This window comes from Monopterus albus, unplaced genomic scaffold (genome assembly GCF_001952655.1).
Source record: "Monopterus albus unplaced genomic scaffold, M_albus_1.0 scaffold268.1, whole genome shotgun sequence".
In the NCBI taxonomy this organism is placed as follows: domain Eukaryota; kingdom Metazoa; phylum Chordata; class Actinopteri; order Synbranchiformes; family Synbranchidae; genus Monopterus; species Monopterus albus.
The window spans coordinates 301250-322150 of record NW_018128148.1 but is presented as its reverse complement, the minus strand read 5'-3'; the positions used below and the strand labels follow the sequence as shown (position 1 = coordinate 322150).

Sequence of the window (20901 nt, the reverse complement as noted above, 5' to 3'; positions counted from 1 at the left end):
TTTCCCCAGCCTCACCTGCTGCTTCCTGTCTGTCAGAAAGCTAGTAATCCACTGACAGGTGGGGGCAGGCACAGTGAGCTGGGTCAGTTTGGAGTGGAGGATGTCCAGGATGATGGTGTTGAACGCTGAGCTGAAGTCCACAAAGAGGGCCTGTGGATAGGTCCCTGGGGAGTCAAGGTGTTGCAGGATGTAATGCAGTGCCATGTTCACTGCATTGTTCACTGACCTGTTTGCCCGGTAGGCAAACTGCAGGGGGTCCAGCAGGGGGTCAACGATGTCCTTCAGGTGGACCAACACCAGTCTTTCAAAGCACTTCATAACTACAGATGTCAGGGCGACAGGTCTGTAGTCATTCAGTCCACCGATGGAGGTTTTCTTGGGGACTGGAATGATGGTGGAGTGTTTGAAGCAGGAGGGGACTTCACACAGCTCCAGTGACCTGTTGAAGATAAGTGTGAAGATGGGGGCCAGCTGTTACTATTCTGGAATTTTGTCCCATTCTTCTTGGCAGAATCGTTCCAGGTCAGCCAGGTTGGATGGGTGGTGGATGGATGAATGGGATTACTATCAACTCCTCCATGTACTCCTCTTCCTGCACCGGGACAGTTTTTGCCATGGGCTCATTTTCCTCTGGATCAAGTGACACTTTCCCATCTTCTTCTTCTGGCTTGTTTGTCGCCTTCTCGGACTCCTTCCATCCATTTTTGTCTGCTTTATCCGAGACCGGGTCGCAGGGGCAGTATTCCTCGGACTCTGCATCCTTGAATAGTGGGCATTCTAATATCTCCTGCAGGTACTCTTGTTGCTACTGTGGGACTTTCATTTGCAAAGAGACAATCTTTCTTATAGCTTCCTGAAGCTCTTCTTGTAGTCAACTCTTCCACCAGGTCTTCAAAGGCAAGTGCTCTTTCAGTGACCTGTGACCCTTCGTTACCACCTCCTTTGGCTTCTTTCAGGCACATCTCTGGAGAGACCTGAGCTTGGCTGTGTAGCAACACCCCCCATCCCACCTGGCTGACCTGGAATGATTCTGCCAAGAAGAATGGGAGAAAATTCAAAATTCCAGAAGAAAGTTGCTGAGTTTGTAGCTTTATTCTCAAGGAGACCTGAGGCTGTTGTTGCTGCCAAAGGTGCTTTAACCAAGTGCTGAGGTCTGAATACTGATGTAAATGGGACATTTCAGTTTATTTTTTAATAATTCTACAAAACACTCCAGAAACCTGTCGTCTCTTTACCATTGTAGAGTACTGTGTGTAGATTAATGAAAAAAATGAATCTATTTTAAGATGAACCTGAAACATAAAATGTGGTCAACTTGAACACTTCCTGTATGCACGGAGGTTATAGTGCAGCTGCTAAGGAAGTTTCCTTTGTGGGAAACATTTTGATACAGACTTTCTACCTTTTTTTTTTTTTTTTTTTTTTTTCTTAACAGGTCAAACTGAACTGAGATTGAAATGACCGTTGAAGGCAGATATATTAACAGGGCTTTATCAGGATCACATAGCTGTGGCGTTGAAAGGACAGCAGTGTCCCCATAATGGTGTTGTGTTAACCTTTAGCTTTCAAACTCGGGGGACCTGTGACATACTGTAGTATGAAGTCAGGTTTACACTGTCCTCTCTGGGTTCTGGTCTCCGGTCACTGAAACAACCCTTCCTGCTCTGTGTCTTTGTCTCTGTAGAAACAGACTCGACGAGGAGGCGAAGAGCTCTGTCCAGCATCTTAACCGATCACAGTCTAGACTAGTGATCAGACTCACATATTGTAGGGCCAAACATCCTAATTCAGCTTCACATTCTAGTCCACATGTCAGTCAGTAGAGTGCACCAAAGTAATAAAACAAATCCAAGCTGAGTCTGCAGTGTGTCTCTCTGTATCAGGGAACAGTAAGAACAGGGAGAATCAGAAACAGTAAGAAAGAAAATCCTGTCTGGCCAATAGACAAGTTAGCCTTTATGTTCATGTTTATTTGCACAGGGACAAGTGGCATAAAGTGAAGCATGACCAAGTGGCACTTAGCACAGCATATATAGCCTGAGCTAATTTAAAATGTTCACCACTACATGGGCTTTTAAAACACTTAAGCCTCAACCATAAACTCCAGCACCAGCTTTCACACTGATAAAACGTGTAACACACGTGTGTGTGTTTTATCAGGGCAACACCTTAACACATTGAGACCTGCTGCTTTAAAGGTTCTGACTGAACTGTAGGGTGAGTAACACGCTTTCAGGTAGGACTTTATGACAATTCAGGTTTTCACATTTGTAAAAGATTAATTATTTATATTCATTCATTATAAACGATGACAGTTTATTTCATCAGACCCGCTTCAGACACCATTTAAATTCATATTTGTCTGAGGCAGACTGATGGTGTTTATTAACAGAGTTGACTATAAAATAAATGAGTAAAGGATACGTGTAAAACATGAATTTCTCATTGGCTTTTTGGAAACACTGGTGGGATCTGAAAGTGTTACACTGTTCAGTGAAGTGGAACAGCAGAGCATATTTAGAAAGATTAAAATACATATTAAATAAAAATGTGTCGAACCTGTTGTCAGTCTGTTCAGTGCTGCTCAGTTCAACATGCTCATTAAAGACAGGTGAAATTTCAGCATAGAAACGTAAAAGGTGAAAAACCTTTACAGTCAAATAAATTCAGGGAAAATCCCAAATTTTAAAACCTGTCTAAATGAAGTCAGACTGTAGACAGAGTTCACAATTCTTTATCTGGTACTCACGTTCTTAAAACCCCGTTTCCACCGAGTTACAACGTCACAGACGTGTCTACTTGACTGGGGCAGTGATTAAGTGCGAGGTTCAACAGTCACAGCCAGCTGTGTTCTCCTGTCTCACGTGCCTGAAGTCACCTCAGATGGACTTTGGTCATGTCTGAGTCCTCATCTCTTTACCTTTATGTTCATCTCAGTCTTCATCCTCTCTGATCAGACTGAAAGCTGATTGGTCTGCTGTTCTTTCTCTGTCACAGTGGTGGATTGCGGGAGTCCAAAGATGGGCAGCATGGCAGATGTGGTGTTTGGTAACCATGACAACAGCACACTGTTTGGATCGACTGTTCGTTATGTCTGCAGGGACAACACCTTCCAACTACACCCCAACAAAAGTACGAGTGTTAATGCTGTTAAGTGCATTTTTTTTTTTTTTTTTTTTTTTTTTTTTTTTTACAAGTGAGAACATTTTTGTAAGGACAACTGTTTTGTAAAGTTTTATACGTTTGTAAAGTCAGGACATTTTTGTTGAGGATGTTTTTGTTCTCATGGAGCAAGATTTTTGCAAAGTGAAAATATTTTGGTCAAGTGAGAATAAATACTTTTTAATAGCAATTTTATAAAGTGAGGACATTTTGTAGAAATGTTTGTTAAATGAGGAGGTTTGTGTAAAACGAGGATACTTTTTAAACGTGAATGTTTTTGTGAAGTGAGGATGTTTTGTGAACATCTATGTAAAGTTTCTATAAAATGAGAATGATTTTGTAAACAGGATGTTTTGTGAGGTCTGTGTAAAATAAGGACTCAAAGAAAAGTTTTGTAAAGTAATGATATTTTTGTAAACTGGGGATGTTTGTGTAAAGTGAGTGAAGTATAAAGTTGCTATTCTTTTATTTTGGCTGTTACTAAAAACAAACTGCGTTTGTGCTCGTATCTTTACGAGAACCTACAGGAGACTTTAGTCATTTCATATTCACTGGCTGTTTGAGGGTTGACTCAGTTATAGGTTTAGAAAATGTTAGAATTACATTTAGTTTAGGTTCAGGCTTGGAGAATGGATTGTTGTGAAGAGCATCATACAGGTCTATTTGTGTTGCAGGTTCCTACAGCTGTGGTCAGAATGGGCAGTGGATAAATTCAGATGTAGGAACCAAGTTGCCGAACTGTCTGCCAGGTATCTGTCAGGTTTATAAGGCGAGCCCATACACCTGCATCTGAAATGACTATAACGAGGTGTACAAGTTGTTCTCATCGTTTTCTCCTGTGCAGCTTGTGGCCAGCCCTCCCGCACTCTGCCCCCTCAGGTGAAGCGGATTGTGGGTGGTTGGAGTGCCGAGCCCGGCCTATTCCCCTGGCAGATTCTGCTCAGTGTGGAGGATCTGTCTCGGGTCCCTGAGGACCGCTGGTTTGGTTCTGGGGCCCTGCTGTCTGAGTCCTGGGTTCTCACAGCGGCCCATGTCCTGAGGTCCCGGAGAAGGGACACCAGCATTGTCCCCGTGGCCCCTGAGCACGTGAAGGTCAGAGGACAAAAAATGTGATATCAAACTACTTTGAAGTTTGATAAAACAGATGAGAAAAGTTAAACATTTTAACAAAACAAAAAAATATATATAAAATTTCCATTTTACATTTCAACTTTTATTTTTCTGGTTTTATTATATTCAAAAATTATTATAAACATTTTTATTTGTGGGGTTTAACAATTTCTGAGAAAAGCTTTGTTTCAAAGTGTGCCAGCACTGAGAATGGCTTGGTTGATTGTACAGTGGATGTACTGCAAGAGGTCGTCACACCCCTAGTGGTCACTAATCTACTGTACCACCATGTACTTTGAGTACTGTTCTGCAGTGAGTCCAGGTCACACCAATGGTCTATCAGGACCTTTGTCCTCTCAGGACGTGATGCGTTCACATCTCCCTGTGAGGTTGTAATAAAAGGTGACCAGTCTGTCCCTTCAGGTCTTCCTCGGCCTCCATAACGCCCGAGACAAACGCCTGGCGACAAACCGCTCGGTTGAGGAAATCTTCCTCCATCCAGACTTCCAACCGAACAACTACAACAATGACATTGCCCTGCTGAAGCTGAAGGACCGGGTGGAGCTGAACAAAGTCATCCGTCCAGTCTGTCTCCCTCCAGCTCAGAACACGGTGGGACAAATACTACTGTTATCCCTAGTACCACAGTAAATACTCAGGTTGTACAGAAATACTGTAGGACATGCTGAGCTTTTTTCTTCCAACACAGAGATCTGGAGAATTTAGGATGTTCTTATAAGGTTGGGACATAAAAGTGACCACAGGTTGACCTTTGACCTCTCTGTCTTGCTCAGGATGACCCCCCCACACCTCTTCCCAACTCTCTAGGCATAATTGCTGGCTGGGGCATCTCTAACCCCAATTCTTCTATGTCATCCTCCCATGGGGACCCCCCCACGCTAACCTCTGACCCAGCAGCGACCGCTGACCTTGGGGTGACCTCTGACCTTCTCCAGTACGTGAAGCTGCCGGTGGTTCCCCAGGATGAGTGTCAGGCAAGCTACACCTCACGCTCTGTCAACTACAACATCACCAACAACATGTTCTGTGCCGGGTTCTTCGAGGGTGGAAGGGACACATGCCTTGGGGACAGCGGGGGGGCATTTGTGATGGAAGACCAGGACAGGCAGAGGTGGCTGGTGTTTGGGTTAGTGTCCTGGGGTGGGCCAGAGGAGTGTGGGAGTCAGAGGGTGTACGGGGTCTACACAAGAGTGGCTAAATATGTGGAGTGGATACAGAACCACCTTCAGACTGCCCCCTGATGGTGAGACATATCTCAGCTGAGACTGACTGAGGACGTCGGCTCACAGCGTGATGGATGAAGGGAACTGCCACAGTCTGTTGGCATTATGTCAGATTCAGATCTTGTAACTACATCATCACCTTCTTCTTAATATTAGAGACAGCTCATGCTAAAGGAGTTTTCAGAATAAATGTGCAGGTCTTGATTTTCCGATCTGTTCCATGCAGATTCTCAGGCTGAACAAACAAAGTTTCCAAGCTGAGCCCCCATTTCAGAGTTAATTTGATAATACACAGTATGCATCTAGCATTCAACACAGAAGCAGGAAAAACTGGTATGAAACAAGAGGCACAATGTTCAGGCACAGATACAGAGATAAAAATTATAACAAATAAAATGCAAAATCAAAGAAGAAATGTGTGCTAGGCTATATTTTACTAGGGCAGAAATCCTCGGTTGTCAAAGGTTTAAGTCTTCATCGGTTAATGTAGACCTGCATTTTGTTCAGTGAAAGGGTTAGGTATTAGGGTTAATGTCTGTGTTTGGTAAAGTGAGACAGAGCTCAGTATTGATCCTGTCATTGATCTGCACTGCTACAGAGACACTATGCCAACTGGACCTGAGCAGCTCCACCTGCTGAGGTTCACTTCAGCTAATGTTCCTGCCTCTCAATGTTTTATGTTCTACTCCATTCACTCACAGAGGAGAAGCCATCACGAGTCTTTTCATGAAAGACCTGAAGTAAAACACTCGGTAACACATTTTCTATCCCAGAATCCTCTGCTGTGTTTACTCACTGCCTGTCAACATCTAGATACAGACTGCAGTTCATGTGTCCAATCGAATATCTCATTACTAGATTTATTCTGCTAGACAGGATAGCGCCACCTTCAGGACAAACATTAGTTCAGAACAGAAAGTCATGTTTCAAATGAACTCTGCAGCCTGTGGGAGGCGCTAACAGGACCAAAGCTGCCTCTACAGGGTAACAACAGATGATCTCAGATGAGAAAACAAAGAGTGAAGTCTAAGTTTTTATCCAGAAGAAAATCAGATCTAAACATATTCTCAATTTCTGTTCTGTTGTTAATGGACATGTATTACAACCTCAAAACAGAAAAGCTTGGGACAGCATGTAAAATCAAAATTAAAACTGTGAACAGTGATGTGTAAATCACCTGTGTTACTTTGAAACCAATCCAGCAGAACATTACTTTGTTCAAAATAAACACTTCAATCCTGATGCTGCAGCACGTTCCAAACAAAGTTGGGACAGTGAAGCGTTTACCACGATGTGATGTTGCCGTTCCTTTTCACAACACTTCACAGACATTTAGAGACTGAGGACACCAAGTGATGAAATGTGTGAGTAGGTGGACATCTAAAGTAAAATGCAGCCACCTACAGTAAAAAGAATCAGTGTACAACATTAATATTATACAGTATTACGATGTAGTTGATAATGTGTCCGAGTCACTTTTGAGGTCGATTGTATTGGATTGCATTATATTTAGAGGTGTGTTTTAGTGTGTTGCCCTGTCGTCCATGTATAGAAAGGAAGGCTGTCTCTAATGTGGACAAAACAACAAATTAACTTCAGTATAATGCAGATACTAATATAACATGTAAGGGTGTCACCATAAGGAAGCAGTTGGACTGTAAAGTCACAAAAGTGTGTGGGACCTTTGCCCTGGGCACTGACACGACCACAGACCATGACAGACCCTGGCTGTGGGACGTTTTGCTGCCAACAGTCTGGATGGGCCTTTTCCTCTTTAATCCGGAGCACACGTGAAGCAGTATTTATGGATGTAACTACGTATTGTAGTGGCTGACACAGGTGAGGCACAGTCATCCTGAGCCCCTGTGGTTATATCACTGATAGAAGAGAGACGATTCTTGACGTGGTGTCGTCTGAGGGATCTGAGAGCTCGGTCATCCAGCTCAGGCTCAGACTCCTTGAATCTTTTAATGATGTTCTGCACCGTAGAAGGTGACAGATCCAAATCCCTCCTATTTTTCTTTGAGGAACATTGTTTTTAAACATTTCAATGATTCTCTCACACATATGTTGTCAAACTGGTGGTCCTCGGCCCATCTTTGCTCCTAAAGGGCTCGGCCTTTCCTGGATGGCACTGTTGTACCGAGTCGTGATGCGGTCACCTGCTGACATCACCTGTTTCACATGGAATCCTCATTTCTTTGTTTTACCTCATTACTGGCCCTGAAATGCATCTGGCCTGACTTGGTTGGACTGTGCTGCAGCATCAGGATTGAAGAGTTTACTTTGAACAGAGAATAAAACTGATGAGGTATCACATCAGAGAATGTGCTGCTGGACTGTTTTCAATGTAACACAGGACACAGATGATTTATAATCACTATTTTAGGTTTTAATTTTGACTTTACATAGAGTCCAAGCTATTTCTGATTTGTGGTTGTAAAGTACACTGTAGTGTTTCTTCACCGATATGCATCATATGTCACTACTGTAGTACTTTACTTGCATATGAATTATATAAAAGGTCTTGTTAATGAATTGAAATAAACACGTTTGACAAAGAAAGATTTGTTCAATGTTGCTGTGATAGAGTCAGAACGATTTTATACATTATGATGTAGGTACTTCAGAAAATAAAGACCTGATGTACAGAAACTAGAAACATGATTAAGTAGTAAAAGTCTATAACTTCTTGTAAATCTCTGGGGTGGATGTGAATTTCCTACTCATTTACAGCAGTGTGGTGACGTTAACACACAACCTAATGAGCAGCGATTCATTCTCAATGTCTAGGCTGTAGTGATGCTGACTGGTGAAAAGCCGGACCCTCTGCTCCTGGCTGGTCTTTGGTGCCACTGAGTGTAATGTCTGTGTTGTGTTACTTCACATTCAGCAATGGACACATTTGCTCAAAATGACTTTGAATAAACAAATTCAAGGACAAAGATGTCGTCAAACATGACAAGCTCCTTCCTTCCTGAGGAACAGCTCAGTGTCGGTATGATTTGCCACGGTTCTGCTGTTGAACCCAACATGAACCCACATTCTGTCAGGACATGCCGGGTTTAGCCCGGCTCTGGCCTCTCAGGCTCACAAATTTTCAGACAGGGTTCAATTAAGTGACTTTCAAATGTTTCGTACAATGAATTTTCTCTGACTGGCTCAATCATCAGTGTTCATGTGGTTCAGGTGGCTGTAGCTCACTCACACGTTAGCATGCTAAGCTAAATGGTCAGTGGTGGGTAAAATAAAGAAAAATAAAAGCCCCTGCTCTTCAGGTTTAGGTCTCCAGTGTGGTGCTACCAGATGGGTTCAGTCAGGTCTTAAAGTTGCAGGCTGGGTTCAGGTTTAAGTTTAGGCCTGTGCTGGACTTGAGGACATGCTCACCAGTAACGGTGAATCTGCAGGTGCACGCATAATCTGCTGCAACACATGTTGGATTCGTTAATATGGACTGTGCATCAAACTGCAGGAAACACATTCTTCACATATTCTCTGAATCATACGTGTTAACAGTGTTGACCTACGTGTTCTCACGTTTGGCACTTCAAACTGATGTAGACACAGACCCCTGCAGACACAGGACATGCCACCACTTTTTCCAAAAATCATGTTCAAACAAGGTTTGCACCGTAATTTGTTCGAATTAATTGCCTCAGCACCTGATGACTTCACCTGGGGCCAGAGACCAGCCAGCAGCAGACAGTTACTTTACTACATGTTTTCACCAGCAGATGCCAGATGTCACACAGTTTGATGAATGCAGCTTCTTCTTCAGTGTATCACCATGGAGTTCAGTATCCCACAATCCACTGGTGCTGCTCACTGGTATGATAATGATGATCCTCTGAAGTTTGTGTTAACGCTCACCACCACCTTCACCAGTCTTCATCCGTCAGCCGTGGGTCCTGTTCTGCTCCTGTCTCTCCATGGTGTCTCTAATCCAGCTCAGGAAGTTCCCCAGTCTGGTATAAACGCCGTACTTCCCCTTGACAGCACATTGCTCCCCCCAGCTGACAACTCCGGTCAGAAACCAGGTCCCTCTGTAATTCACCACAAAGGGTCCGCCACTGTCTCCACTGCAGGCGTCCTTACCTGTGCCCAGGTAACCTGCACAGAACATGTTGTCTGTGATCACCTGCACGAGACAAACACAGGTTCAAACAGGCCGGGATAAACACATTTTACACCTGATTCCCATGACCTTAGTCTCATTCTTCAATAGGCGAAACAGTAACCCAGCAAATAGACAGAAGAGCCGGAGTCCTACTGAGTACCTCTGAAACCACAGTTTTCTATAAGAACATCATTTCTATGGCCTGCTCTTTTATTTCAGACGTGAAGTCTGAAACATCAAAGTAACACCAACGGTAGCTGCTGCTGTCAGATTGTTGTTTGCAGTAAAAGGTTAATGTTTCACAATGAAAGATAAAAGTAGCACGAAGTGTGAAAGTATGCAGCTACAGTACTTTGGTAAATGGACTTAGTTCCTTTCCACCATTGCACTGCAGGTGAACTGTGTTCTCTGGATGCTGTCAGATGGAGGTGGTCACCTGTTCAGTTGAAGCGGTGCAGTCTTTGTAGCTGACCACTGGGAGCACCACCTTCCTGAGGAAGCGGGAGGACTTGCCCAGGTAATGAGTGACCCCCCAGCCCGTCACCACCCCTCGGTTCTCCTCCTGGACACAAATACCAACACTCTGATCTGCAGCTCTGTACTTCTGCAGACACACCAGTGTAAATGACTGGGCTTTAAATAAAGTTATGGTCAGGGAAAAAATTATTTGAACCCCAGCTGATTTTGTAAGTTTGCTCACTAACAAAGAAATGATCAGTCTACAATGTCAATGGTAGGTTTATGTGAACAGTGAGAGACACAACAATAACAAAAAAATCCAGAAAAATGCATTACAAAAAAAGTTATACATTAATTTGCATTTTCATGAATGAAATAAGTATTTGATCCCTTTGCAAAACGTGACTACTCGGGAGGAACTTGTCAATGATCTCAAGGCAGCTGTGACCATAGTCACCCAAAAAACAGTTGGTAACACACTACGCCGTGAAGGACTGAAATCCTGCTGTGCCCGCAAGGTCCCCCTGCTCAAGAAAGCACATCTACAGGCCCGTTTGAAGTTTGCCACTGAACATCTGACTGATTCAGAGGAAGACTGGGTGAAAGTGTTGTGGTCAGATGAGACCAAAATCAAGCTCTTTGGCATTAACTCAACTTCAGGGCATTGAAAATAGGTTGTGGTTGGGTATTCCAGCATGACAATGATCCAAAACACACGGCCAAGGCAACAAAGGATTGGCTCAAGAAGAAGCATATTAAGGTCATGGAGTGGCCTAGTCAGTCTCCAGACCTTAATCCCATAGAAAATCTGTGGAGGGAGCTGAAGGTTCGAGTTGCCAAACATCAGCCACGAAACATTAATGACTTGGAGAGGATCTGCAAAGAGGAGTGGGTCAAAATCCCCCCTGAGATGTGTGCAAACCTTGTGGCCAACTACAAGAAACGTCTGACCTCTGTGATTGCCAACAAAGGTTTTGCCACCAAGTACTAAAGCACGTTTTGCAAAGGGATCAAATACTTATTTCATTCATGAAAATGTAAATTACTTTATAACTTTTTTTGTAGTGCATTTTTCTGGATATTTTGTTATTGTGTCTCTCACTGTTCACATAAAACTACCATTGAAATTGTAGACTGATCATTTCTTTGTTAGTGGGCAAACTTACAAAATCAGCTGGGGTTCAAATAATTTTTTCCTTGATTGTACCTTCAGCAGATATTTAGACAGGTGGGTGTCAGGCAGGCAGGCAGGGATGGCAGTGGGGCCCCTGAGGACGGGCTGGGTGAGGTAGAGCAGTGCGATGTCACTGTCGAAGGTGAAGGAGTGGAAATGAGGATGGACGAAGACTTTGTCAATCTTTATCACCTGCTCACCTGGATCGGGACGCTGATTATCGTAGTCTCCTGCAGAGAGGTGACGCTGACCTGGATTATTAGGCTTCACCACAGCAACAGGCATTTCGACATGAAGTAACAGTTGCATAGAAACACAGCCATACAGCAATGCACACAGGTGATATAGTCACCTATAGTGACGTGGTCTGCAGGCTCCTCAAAGCAGTGAGCAGCAGAGACCACCCAACGATCAGAAACCAGAGTCCCTCCACAGAAACCGTAGCCATTGGCCCTGCGGATCAGAACCTGAACACACAAACAAAGAGAATTTAAACTTGCATCAGCTGTTTTTTTGTTCACTTAGTCCAGAAGCAACAGATGGACATAGGTCTGATCATGTAAATGTCCCAGAACTTTCCCCAGTTAAATAAACACTGGTCTGAAAGTCCTAGTCATCTAAGCTCCTAAGTCATCTAACCAGCACCTGATGGAAACCTCTGGCTCTCAGTGCTCCACTGCGCTCCCCAGCTGCTCTCTGACTGGCTCCGTCTGTTTGCTGCTGAGCAGGTCAAGGACAGCGGCTGTGTAGAGCGTCTCCTCTGTGAACAGCTGCTTCCTGCTGCGGCCCTGGACCACGCTGTGAGGGTGGTGATGGTAGCGTTGTGGTGTTGCACTGAACACTGAGCTGAGACTCGCTGTGAAGCTGCACAATCAACTAAACAGTCGCTACCACACACCTGGACATTAAACTCGGAGGGACTCAAGGACTCACAGCATTCTCAAGAACTCCTCTCACCCTGCTCACAAACTGTTTGACCTCTGGGAGGCACTTCAGGAGCCTCTGGACCAAGACCAGTAGACTCAGGAACAGCTTCTTCCCCACAGCTGTCTCCTTACTGAACCCTGTCGCCCATTGACCCCCCCACTGCCTTGTTCTATATCACTACACACACCTCACCCCTTCTCATCTCTCCTCCTGGGACTAATGCAATACACTTCTGTTACCTGTAACACTGAAGTGATCTGTTAATTTGCTTACTCTACTCACAGAATACTGCTCTGTATTCATTTGCACACTGTTCATATGCTGATACTGTACATTTATCTTTATCTTTGCACTATTTACATCCATTGAACTGTTCACTCATGGAACTTGTCTTTTTATTCTGCACCGTTTCATTCCATCTCATCCCATTGCACTAGTGTTCCATAAGCTAATGTACCTTGTCCATTACTTGTAATTTGAATCCATAGTCTGTTGTACATTGTACATTACCCTACATACATACATACATTACTGTAAATATCAATTGTACATATCTATTGGCAAATTAGTTCTGACTGTACAAACTAGATACTGTGCACTGCTGTTATTTCACTTCTGGTTAGATGCTAAACTGTTTCATTGCCTTGTACTTGTACATGAGTAATGATAATAAAGTTTAATCTAATCTAATCCAATCTAATCTAATCTAATCTAATCCAAACGCTGGTCTCACATGGTTTCATACACAGGTGTTATAATGTATAACAAAAATACATTTAAATACAACATCTTTCTTACCTGCCATGGACTCCGTCCTAGTTTTTCCACAGTTCCTCCCACAATACGAGACATCGCCCGCTCACCTTCTTCTTCACCCTCCTCCTCCTCCCCCCCCCCCATCAGCAATGTGCTGTTCACTCCTCTCTCTCTGATTGTTGTGTTCTCTATATTCTCCCCAGACTTTGTCAAATTCAGTTCAGGCCACCAGCTCTCTGTGACATTGCCTTCCTCAGTCCACAGAGATCGGGTCGAGAACGCCATCTCATACTGCTGCTGGCCGCACGGCACCATCACTGCAAGGACAGGACCCGCCATCAACACAAGACCACATGCATGCGATGACCACTATAATGCGCCCTAACCCTAACTACTGTGTAGAAATTATAGTAGTATCAGTACTATTATATACAGTAGTTATTGGCATCAGTAATATGATGTGCAGTAATTACAGTAGCACTAGTTGTACGAGTTGCTGTTGGTACAAAAGTAATTGTGCACATAAATCAGAATCTGCTTTATTGGCCAGGTGTGTCGAACACACGAGGAATTTGACTCTGGTACATCAGCTCTCGATGTGCATGTACGTGCAAGGGGCAAATAAACAGTAAACCAACATAATGGTTTGAATGAATGTACAGCCCCCTCCTCTGCTCTTACCCGGGAGTCTTTGCAGTATTACATTAGTAACAGTGATACTATGCACTGTGTCACTAGCACAGTATTTGTAGACCTGCAAACTTATTACCCGTCTGAGAGCAGCTGTGTCCATCAAGCTCCAGTTTGAATCCATCAGCGCAGCCACACTGAACTCCAGCGCCACCTGTCAGGTCTCTGCAGTACTGCATACAGCCTCCGTTTCTATAGCGACACTCCGACACCACTGAACACACAGTACAAATATAATCATTACTACAGTGGTGTATTCAGTTCAGGTTATTTATATCTAATGTAAACATCTGGACAGAAAATTCATTGCTTCTGATTTTATATGTGAAGAATCTAGAAGATTTTAAAGACTAAAACAAAAGAGCAGTGTCCCCAGGACACCGCCCTGAGGGGGTCCACAGATCCAGGATCTTGGAAAGAGTCCCACTAACATTCACTAATGAACGAGACAGGTAACGTTTACCTGAGTCACAGAGATTGCCGCGGTACTGCGGAGGACAGAGACACACAAAGTCTCCTCGCTCCAGAGTGCAGATCCCTCCGTTCAGACAGGGGTTTGTCCGACAGGGGTTCAGATCTACGACACACAGGTGAGACACCGAGATGTCCAGGTGTAGTGTGATGTCATCAGGTAGACTGACTGAAGTTTTAATTTAGATGAGCTGACATGATTTCAGGTTATGTTTTACTGAATCACATGAGAAAGTCTGGATCAGGTTTACATCAGTCTGAAATAAGTTCGTACAAGTTTTAAGTGAATCATGGTCAATAAGGTCACACCTGAATCTATACAACCACACCTCAGCAGTAAACCTGGCAGCAACGTTAATGTGAATCATCATTTTGCTTCACAATTACTGATGATGAAAGTCAACAATGAATTTACTCACTTATGTATCTGAACCAAAACTCCAGCTGTGGGACAGAAACATACAGATCTGCATCAAGTGTTTCTTATTATGCACTGTTTTTTCATTATTTCCAAAGAAAACATTAAAGCATGGTACAAACAAGATAGAACAAAAATGCTGGCAATAAGTTCCCCCACATTCTCCAGCCCAGAAAACATCAACAAATAATCACAAACAATGCAACAAATCAACATCCTGCAGCACAAAAGTCAGTAAAACAGACTTCTAATTAAGAATCCCATTCATAATAAAATAGTTTGACAGGCTGTAAAAGTGGCACATAACTTCCAAAACGAAAACCCAGCCATGATCGATTTGGCCGCTTGTTTGGATAAAACCTGAGAAATGTGGAGGATAAAGGATTGTGGAGTACAATAAACTGTAAACATAACCACTGTATATATCAACCTTCTGCTCTAATGTATACATACATATGCATAAACTCTCTTTCATTCTTTTCCTATTTTTAATCACACAAATTTGAATGCACATAGTTTTAAAAAAAAATATTTGTTTTTAATTTTCATTGTTGGTTTCCATTTCACAATCTAGCCACAGGGGTTTCAAGCCAGTGACTTCTGTGCCGGTCCCAAGCCCGGATAAATAGAGAGGGTTGCGTCAGGAAGGGCATCCGGCGTAAAAACATGCCACATTTAAACATGCGAATCATCAGTGTGAATTCCATACCAGATCGGCCGAGGCCTGGGTTTCCATTTCCCCTTGCCTTACAACCACACCACGGTCAAACATCCTGTATGTTCAAACATACTTGGCCATTAAAGATGATTCTGATTTGGTTGTATTAAAAAAGAAAGCACACCACTCTGGGACCCTGTCTGTGATTCCAGAGACCTATACGGGGGTCCCAACCCTCAGTGTGGATCACAGTGGTGGTTCTTACCGTCTTCTCTTTGGTCTGGAAGATCTCGGCAGCCTCTTCCTGAGAACAATTTTCCTCGTAACACTCCCGCTCCAGGTTTCCAGGTAACATCTCCTCCAGGAAGGCGTTGGCTCGACGCCTCCTGAAAGAGGGGGAGGGGGAGGAGCGGAGGACCTGACCCGCGGAAGACTGAACCAGGAACACTGAAGGGTGGACAAAGTACATAGAGTACTATAACCTTTATTACTGACATATCTGATCCTTTAGTTCTGAAGATTGTGACTGTGTTTTTAACCATGACAGGAGATAATCACGATATTAACCTGTCTGTTATCACTGCCGCTGCTGTTTGAGTAATAGTTCTCTGCACTTCTACACGTGTTGCTGATACCACGAACATTATTCATACTGGCACAATAAAAGATTTTAATGTTTTGTTGTGAGACTTTCACTGTTGATGGAAATGCTCTGCTCTTTTGCAGTGGAGGAGAAGCATCCTGCACACAATGAATGTTTCCAGTTATTCAATACATTTTGGCAGAAACACAAACAGGTTATCAATATTCTGTGAAGAGGCTGTTTTCAGTCCAGAGGAGGTGAAGGAGACAGGCGTAGAAGAGGAAGAGGTTTAATGCTGATGTGTTCCTATGATTCTAAACTATAATTCATAATTAGAGCTTCAGCTAAAACACTGAAGATGCACCTGTTCACATCTGCTTGCTGTGGAGTGCAGGCAGTAAAGGAAAGTGAATAATTCATGCATTGTTCTAGTTATTATTATTATTACTGACCTCGACTGGATGGGGTGAGTGGGGAGAGAGAGAGAGAGAGCAAAAAAAAAAAAGAAAAGGAACAAGACAACAAAAACAATACGACTTCTCTGCACACGGGTTTGCTCAAATATTGGGAGGGACATGTCTCTACTGTCCATGTGCAAAACTACGCCCTTGGTGAATACAGAGTCAGACTGAGAAGTGAAGACTGACACAACAAATACTGACTGTTGTCTACCACCATGATGTTGACTCACCTGAACACTGGATGAGATCAGAGCAGAAGAGCAGAGTGCAAAGGCTCAGGGTTGGAGCTGAGGACAGCAACATGTTTCTGTTTGAGGACAAACAACATGCACATGTGATGGCACCATCAGGACAAACCTCACTGTGAATTTCATTTTCAGTTTTATTTGTGTAGTACCAATTCACGAAGGGGGGGGGATGGGGTTTGTTGGGTTTTCCTTATAATAGTGTGAGGTCTAGAACTGACTATGTAAAAGTTTGAGTAGGATGGCCTTCCTTTTTTCTTCTAGTGTTCGTTATGACTGAAAAAAAAAAAAAAAAAAGAGGTCTATCAATGTGCTGCTTCTGTTTTGAGATCACTAGAAACCTAGGTTCTGTATCAAAGGACCCAGAGAAGAGTCCTGACCCTGAAGTTGAGAAGCTCTGCATTTCTGTGAACATAACAACTAATCACAACCTGCCGGACTGTGAAGCGACAGTCCTACCTGTGTCTCCTGTCTTTTCCTGCGAGGACGTCTGGTCTCTGTCTGGATGTAAAATGGAGAACAGAGCCAGCGAATCAATGGTTAAACTAAACTCAAATATTGACACAGAGACGTCACATGTACTGACCAAAAGGTCTAACACCAACACCAACAAAAAAACTTTGTGGAGATCACAGACCTGTGTAAGAACAGCCGGCGAATGGTCAAAGGTCACAGCAGCGGCGGATGATCCCAAAGAAAAAGCAGTTGGAGAAGTGGCTCAGAGACTCGCTGGTTATCAAACAGGCGAAAGTCGCTGCCTGATTTTGACATTGATGAGTTTCCACTCAGGTCAGAGACCAAGCAGAAATAAAGCACCGATCTTCACTTTAAATGAAACGTGACAGTCAAACAGTACGCCACTGATCTGAGTACATGTACTCATGTACAATTCTGGATTCGTTTCCATGATTAGTTTAAAGGCTTAGCTACTTTGCAGATGCAGATCAATAAGACAAAATGTAATCGATTAACTACGCAAGATGGTGCCCACCGCCCACGTGTTTGCACGTTCCACTCTCGAAACCTCAATCCCATCCTCTACACCCTGTTCACCTACGACTGTGTCACCTCCCACAAAGACATCATCCTGAAGTTCGTGGACGACATCGCAGTGATAGGTCACATCACTGGTGGGGATGAAGCAGTCTACAGGAGGGAGGTGGTCGGGCTGGTGTCATGGTGCAAGGACAATAATCTCAGCCTCAACACAGACAAGACGAAGGAGATGATAGTGGACATGAGGAACTGGCAAAAAAGGGTGATCAACAACACTGTTCCCACTAAAAGTGAATTTATGTATCAACACTGTAATGCCTTTTATATGTTTATGTTTGATATGTATGCATCTGGTGCTGGCCTGGCCTGTTTGTCAAATTTTAAAAGTCAATGTGGCCCCTGAGCCAAAACGTTTGCCCACCCCTGGTCTACACCCTGTTCACCCATGACTGTGTCGCCTCCCACGAAGACAAAATCAGCACTACTGCTATGGACCACAAGCGCCTGCAGAGAGTGGTAAAGACTGTGGAGAAGATCACCAGGACTCCACTGCCCTCTCTGCAGAGCATTTACCACCACAGGGTGCGTAGGAAAGCTGCCTCCATCCTCAAAGATCCCACCCACCCCCAGCAGGGACTGTTCACCTCCCTACCATCTGGCTGGAGGTTCAGAAGTGTGACATGCAGGACCTCTAGACTGAAAAACTCTCCTAAACAGTTGAGCTGAGTTTGTTACCAGGAAATACATCATGTACTGTCAACGTGTACTGTTTACATTCTCAGTTTGCACATGCATAATTGCACATTCAAATCAAATTATATTTGTATAGCACCAAATCACAACAAAAGTAATCTCAGGACACTTTACAGAGTAAGGTCTAGACCTTACTGTTATCAATATTATTACATAGGGAAAACCCAACAAATCCCCAAACATTGACTGTGAATAAAAACGCTAATTGTCATAGTAAAAAATTAAAATTGAGGTAATAATAAATTGATGGAATTTTTAGGACCCAATCCACCAAAATGACAATGAGTCTAGCGTAATCTCTGTGTTACAGTTAGAAGGTTTAGAACACAAAATAGTGAGAGAAGCGTTAACTGTGTTTAGTGTAGACCTTGGTGACGACTCAAGGATGGGGACTCAACTCAGATTCAACTCTGATTCTTTGGCGATTCAGACTAACAAACACAGGACTCGAACTGGCAAAAGCACAAATCACTTTACCTTTTTTATGTATCCATTTAAAAAGATATAATTATGGTATTTACTGAATAAAAATGCCTTCATTGTTGGGCAAAAATTTAATTGTGCAGATAATCCAGTTAAAAACACCGGAGTACATGACACTTTAAGGCAACAGTGGTTCAGTGGGTAGAGCAGTAGTCTCCTAACCAGAAGGTTGAAGGTTCAAATCTCAGTGCATGTCGAAGTGTCCTTGGGCAAGACACTGAACCTCCCCTGTTGCCCCCGATGGTTAGAGCCATCAGTTGAGTTGGCGCCGGAGATGGCTGCCATCGGTTCTGTACCAGAAACAAATTCTTGTGTGTAACATACTTGGCCAATAAAGGTCATTATCATTCAGTCAGTCAGTAGAATTAAGCCCTAATTTGGGATGAACCCATTGGGTTTTTAGCTGTTTCGGTTAAGCTGAGTCTTCAGCCAAACCTCATCGAGCTGCAGCGATGAAGAGAAGAAACAAGTCTCGTGTCTGTACAGTGGAGACATCAGCTTTATTTCCTGCATAAGTCTGAATGCTTCTCTGCACACAGCAGAATGTATTTACACTGACAGCCCTGCAGGGGGCGTATGTACAAAGAGGTATGACAGCATACAGTATTGTCATTAATGGATAAATTACCATAAATACACAGAACGAAAACAAACTGGGGATGATTAATGTGGGTCAAACAGCAGAGGATGAATCAATGCCCTCAAAGAAGGCACTCGGTCACTGATGCTCACATTCACTAAAACACTAGTCAGAAAATAAAATGATCTGCAACAGAGAGCAGTGGGAAGCTAACAAACACCAACATGAAGTCTAACCAGACATCCGTTTATGTTTCAGAAACCTTGACAAAGTTAAGATCACGCAGTTGTCCTACACGTTTCATCTTTGTAAACTAAAACATTAGCTTCTTACAGAGCCTCCTGAGTCCTGGAAGTACTTTTTAACCTCAAGTGTCCAGATGAAAACTTCATGTACAAGGGATGAATGTTCTGTGAGCCCACTGGTCCGTGTCCTGATCCACAAAGTGATTCTTTTGCAAACACAAACAAGACAATAACTGTGTGTACAGGTGATCTTCATCTGAATATGAAATATCTGAATATTATGAATAATATATTTCGCTGTTAGTCCTTCAGACACAAAAGACAACTTTTTATGCAAAATATGGGTGGCCTGCAGAGCAGGTACCTGGTCCCTGCCGTGTGCTCAGGTCCCACACATCAACTTGGAGCCCACAATATTGGTCATGCTAATGACTCATGTGCACAGCTTTACAGCCCTGGTCTATAAGCAGTGCACACTAGACACAGACGTCTGAGGGCACGACAATAACTAGTGCACATGAGATACAGACCGAGATATTAAATACACCAGTAAATATCATGATCTGTATCTTGTGTGCACATGATGAAGAAATGTATAATGTTTTGGGACTTTCATGGACACGGCCTGTGTAGACAATAAATCAGTTGTACACAGGAAAAATACTCTTTGGTGACATCAGAGGCTGAAAAGTAATAATTCGGAAACCTTCAGCTTTAGGCTGCAGCTTTGGAGAAACTCATCATATTTACACAAATAACACTTAATCACTAAAGGAAAAAGAGCCAATATATGCCGAGGTGATAACAGCTGGAAACCCAGCTGCAACGATGGAAACCAGCAGAAATAACCTCAGACTTTCACCCACTTGAAGGTGAATGTTACACACTACTACGACTGAACATCAAAGTCTGAAACCAAATGGAAAAACTGCCTGATTCACTACTAAACAGGCTTCTCCTCTGACATGTTTTTGTCCTTGTCCAGACTTGACAGTTCAGTGTCTGCTGCATCAAAGCTGCTCAGTATTTGACTTCAGAACAGGGAAACAACTGAAAGTCGTGATGGAAGAAGGCCAGGCTGGTGTAACCTTTCACTCAACCACACAGCATCACTGGGCTGCTGACACCCTCTTAGACGAGCTCCCTCCCCAGGGTCTGGGAGCTGTTTAGGAGGAGGGGACACCACGTGGCGGGTCGGGCCTCTCCTGTCAAGGTCAGGGGCAGACCCTGAGCTGCTACAGGCCCAACGATCAAAGTAAGTTAGGATTAAAAAAAAACAACAAAGGTTAGGCTTAACCAAAAGGCACAGGTACAACATCACCAGTACACTCCTAGTGCCCCCCCCCCCCCCCCCACCACCACACAAACC

The 20901-nt window shown here is 43.4% G+C and overlaps 2 protein-coding genes across 7 annotated transcripts in view; one reads left to right on the top strand and one right to left on the bottom strand.

Annotated features, from left to right (window-relative positions):
- masp1 (MBL associated serine protease 1) overlaps positions 1–6721 on the top strand; it is a 21563-nt gene extending 14842 nt beyond the window's left edge. The window contains exons 7-11 of one of the 5 annotated variants that reach the window (XM_020621834.1): positions 2998–3132; positions 3837–3911; positions 4007–4254; positions 4696–4884; positions 5067–6721. In XM_020621834.1, the coding sequence (XP_020477490.1) occupies positions 2998–3132; positions 3837–3911; positions 4007–4254; positions 4696–4884; positions 5067–5534 (1115 nt within the window). In that variant the 3' untranslated portion in view covers positions 5535–6721. Of the gene's footprint in view, positions 1–1684; positions 2218–2997; positions 3133–3836; positions 3912–4006; positions 4255–4695; positions 4885–5066 lie in introns of those variants that run through there. The other 4 variants (XM_020621833.1, XM_020621831.1, XM_020621832.1 and 1 more) reach the window with 4 other exon arrangements.
- A 1119-nt stretch (positions 6722–7840) lies between these two features.
- Positions 7841–20901, bottom strand: part of LOC109972727 (coagulation factor IX) — a 15197-nt gene continuing 2136 nt past the window's right edge. The window contains exons 1-11 of one of the 2 annotated variants that reach the window (XM_020621818.1): positions 16935–17544; positions 16461–16537; positions 15452–15633; positions 14530–14554; positions 14103–14216; positions 13719–13853; positions 12992–13266; positions 11619–11733; positions 11300–11496; positions 10070–10195; positions 7841–9654 (exon numbers count right to left, since the gene is read on the bottom strand). In XM_020621818.1, coding sequence (XP_020477474.1) covers positions 9412–9654; positions 10070–10195; positions 11300–11496; positions 11619–11733; positions 12992–13266; positions 13719–13853; positions 14103–14216; positions 14530–14554; positions 15452–15633; positions 16461–16533 — 1485 coding nt within the window. In that variant the 5' untranslated portion in view covers positions 16534–16537; positions 16935–17544 and the 3' untranslated portion in view covers positions 7841–9411. Of the gene's footprint in view, positions 9655–10069; positions 10196–11299; positions 11497–11618; positions 11734–12991; positions 13267–13718; positions 13854–14102; positions 14217–14529; positions 14555–15451; positions 15634–16460; positions 16538–16934; positions 17545–20901 lie in introns of those variants that run through there. The other variant, XM_020621817.1, reaches the window with a different exon arrangement.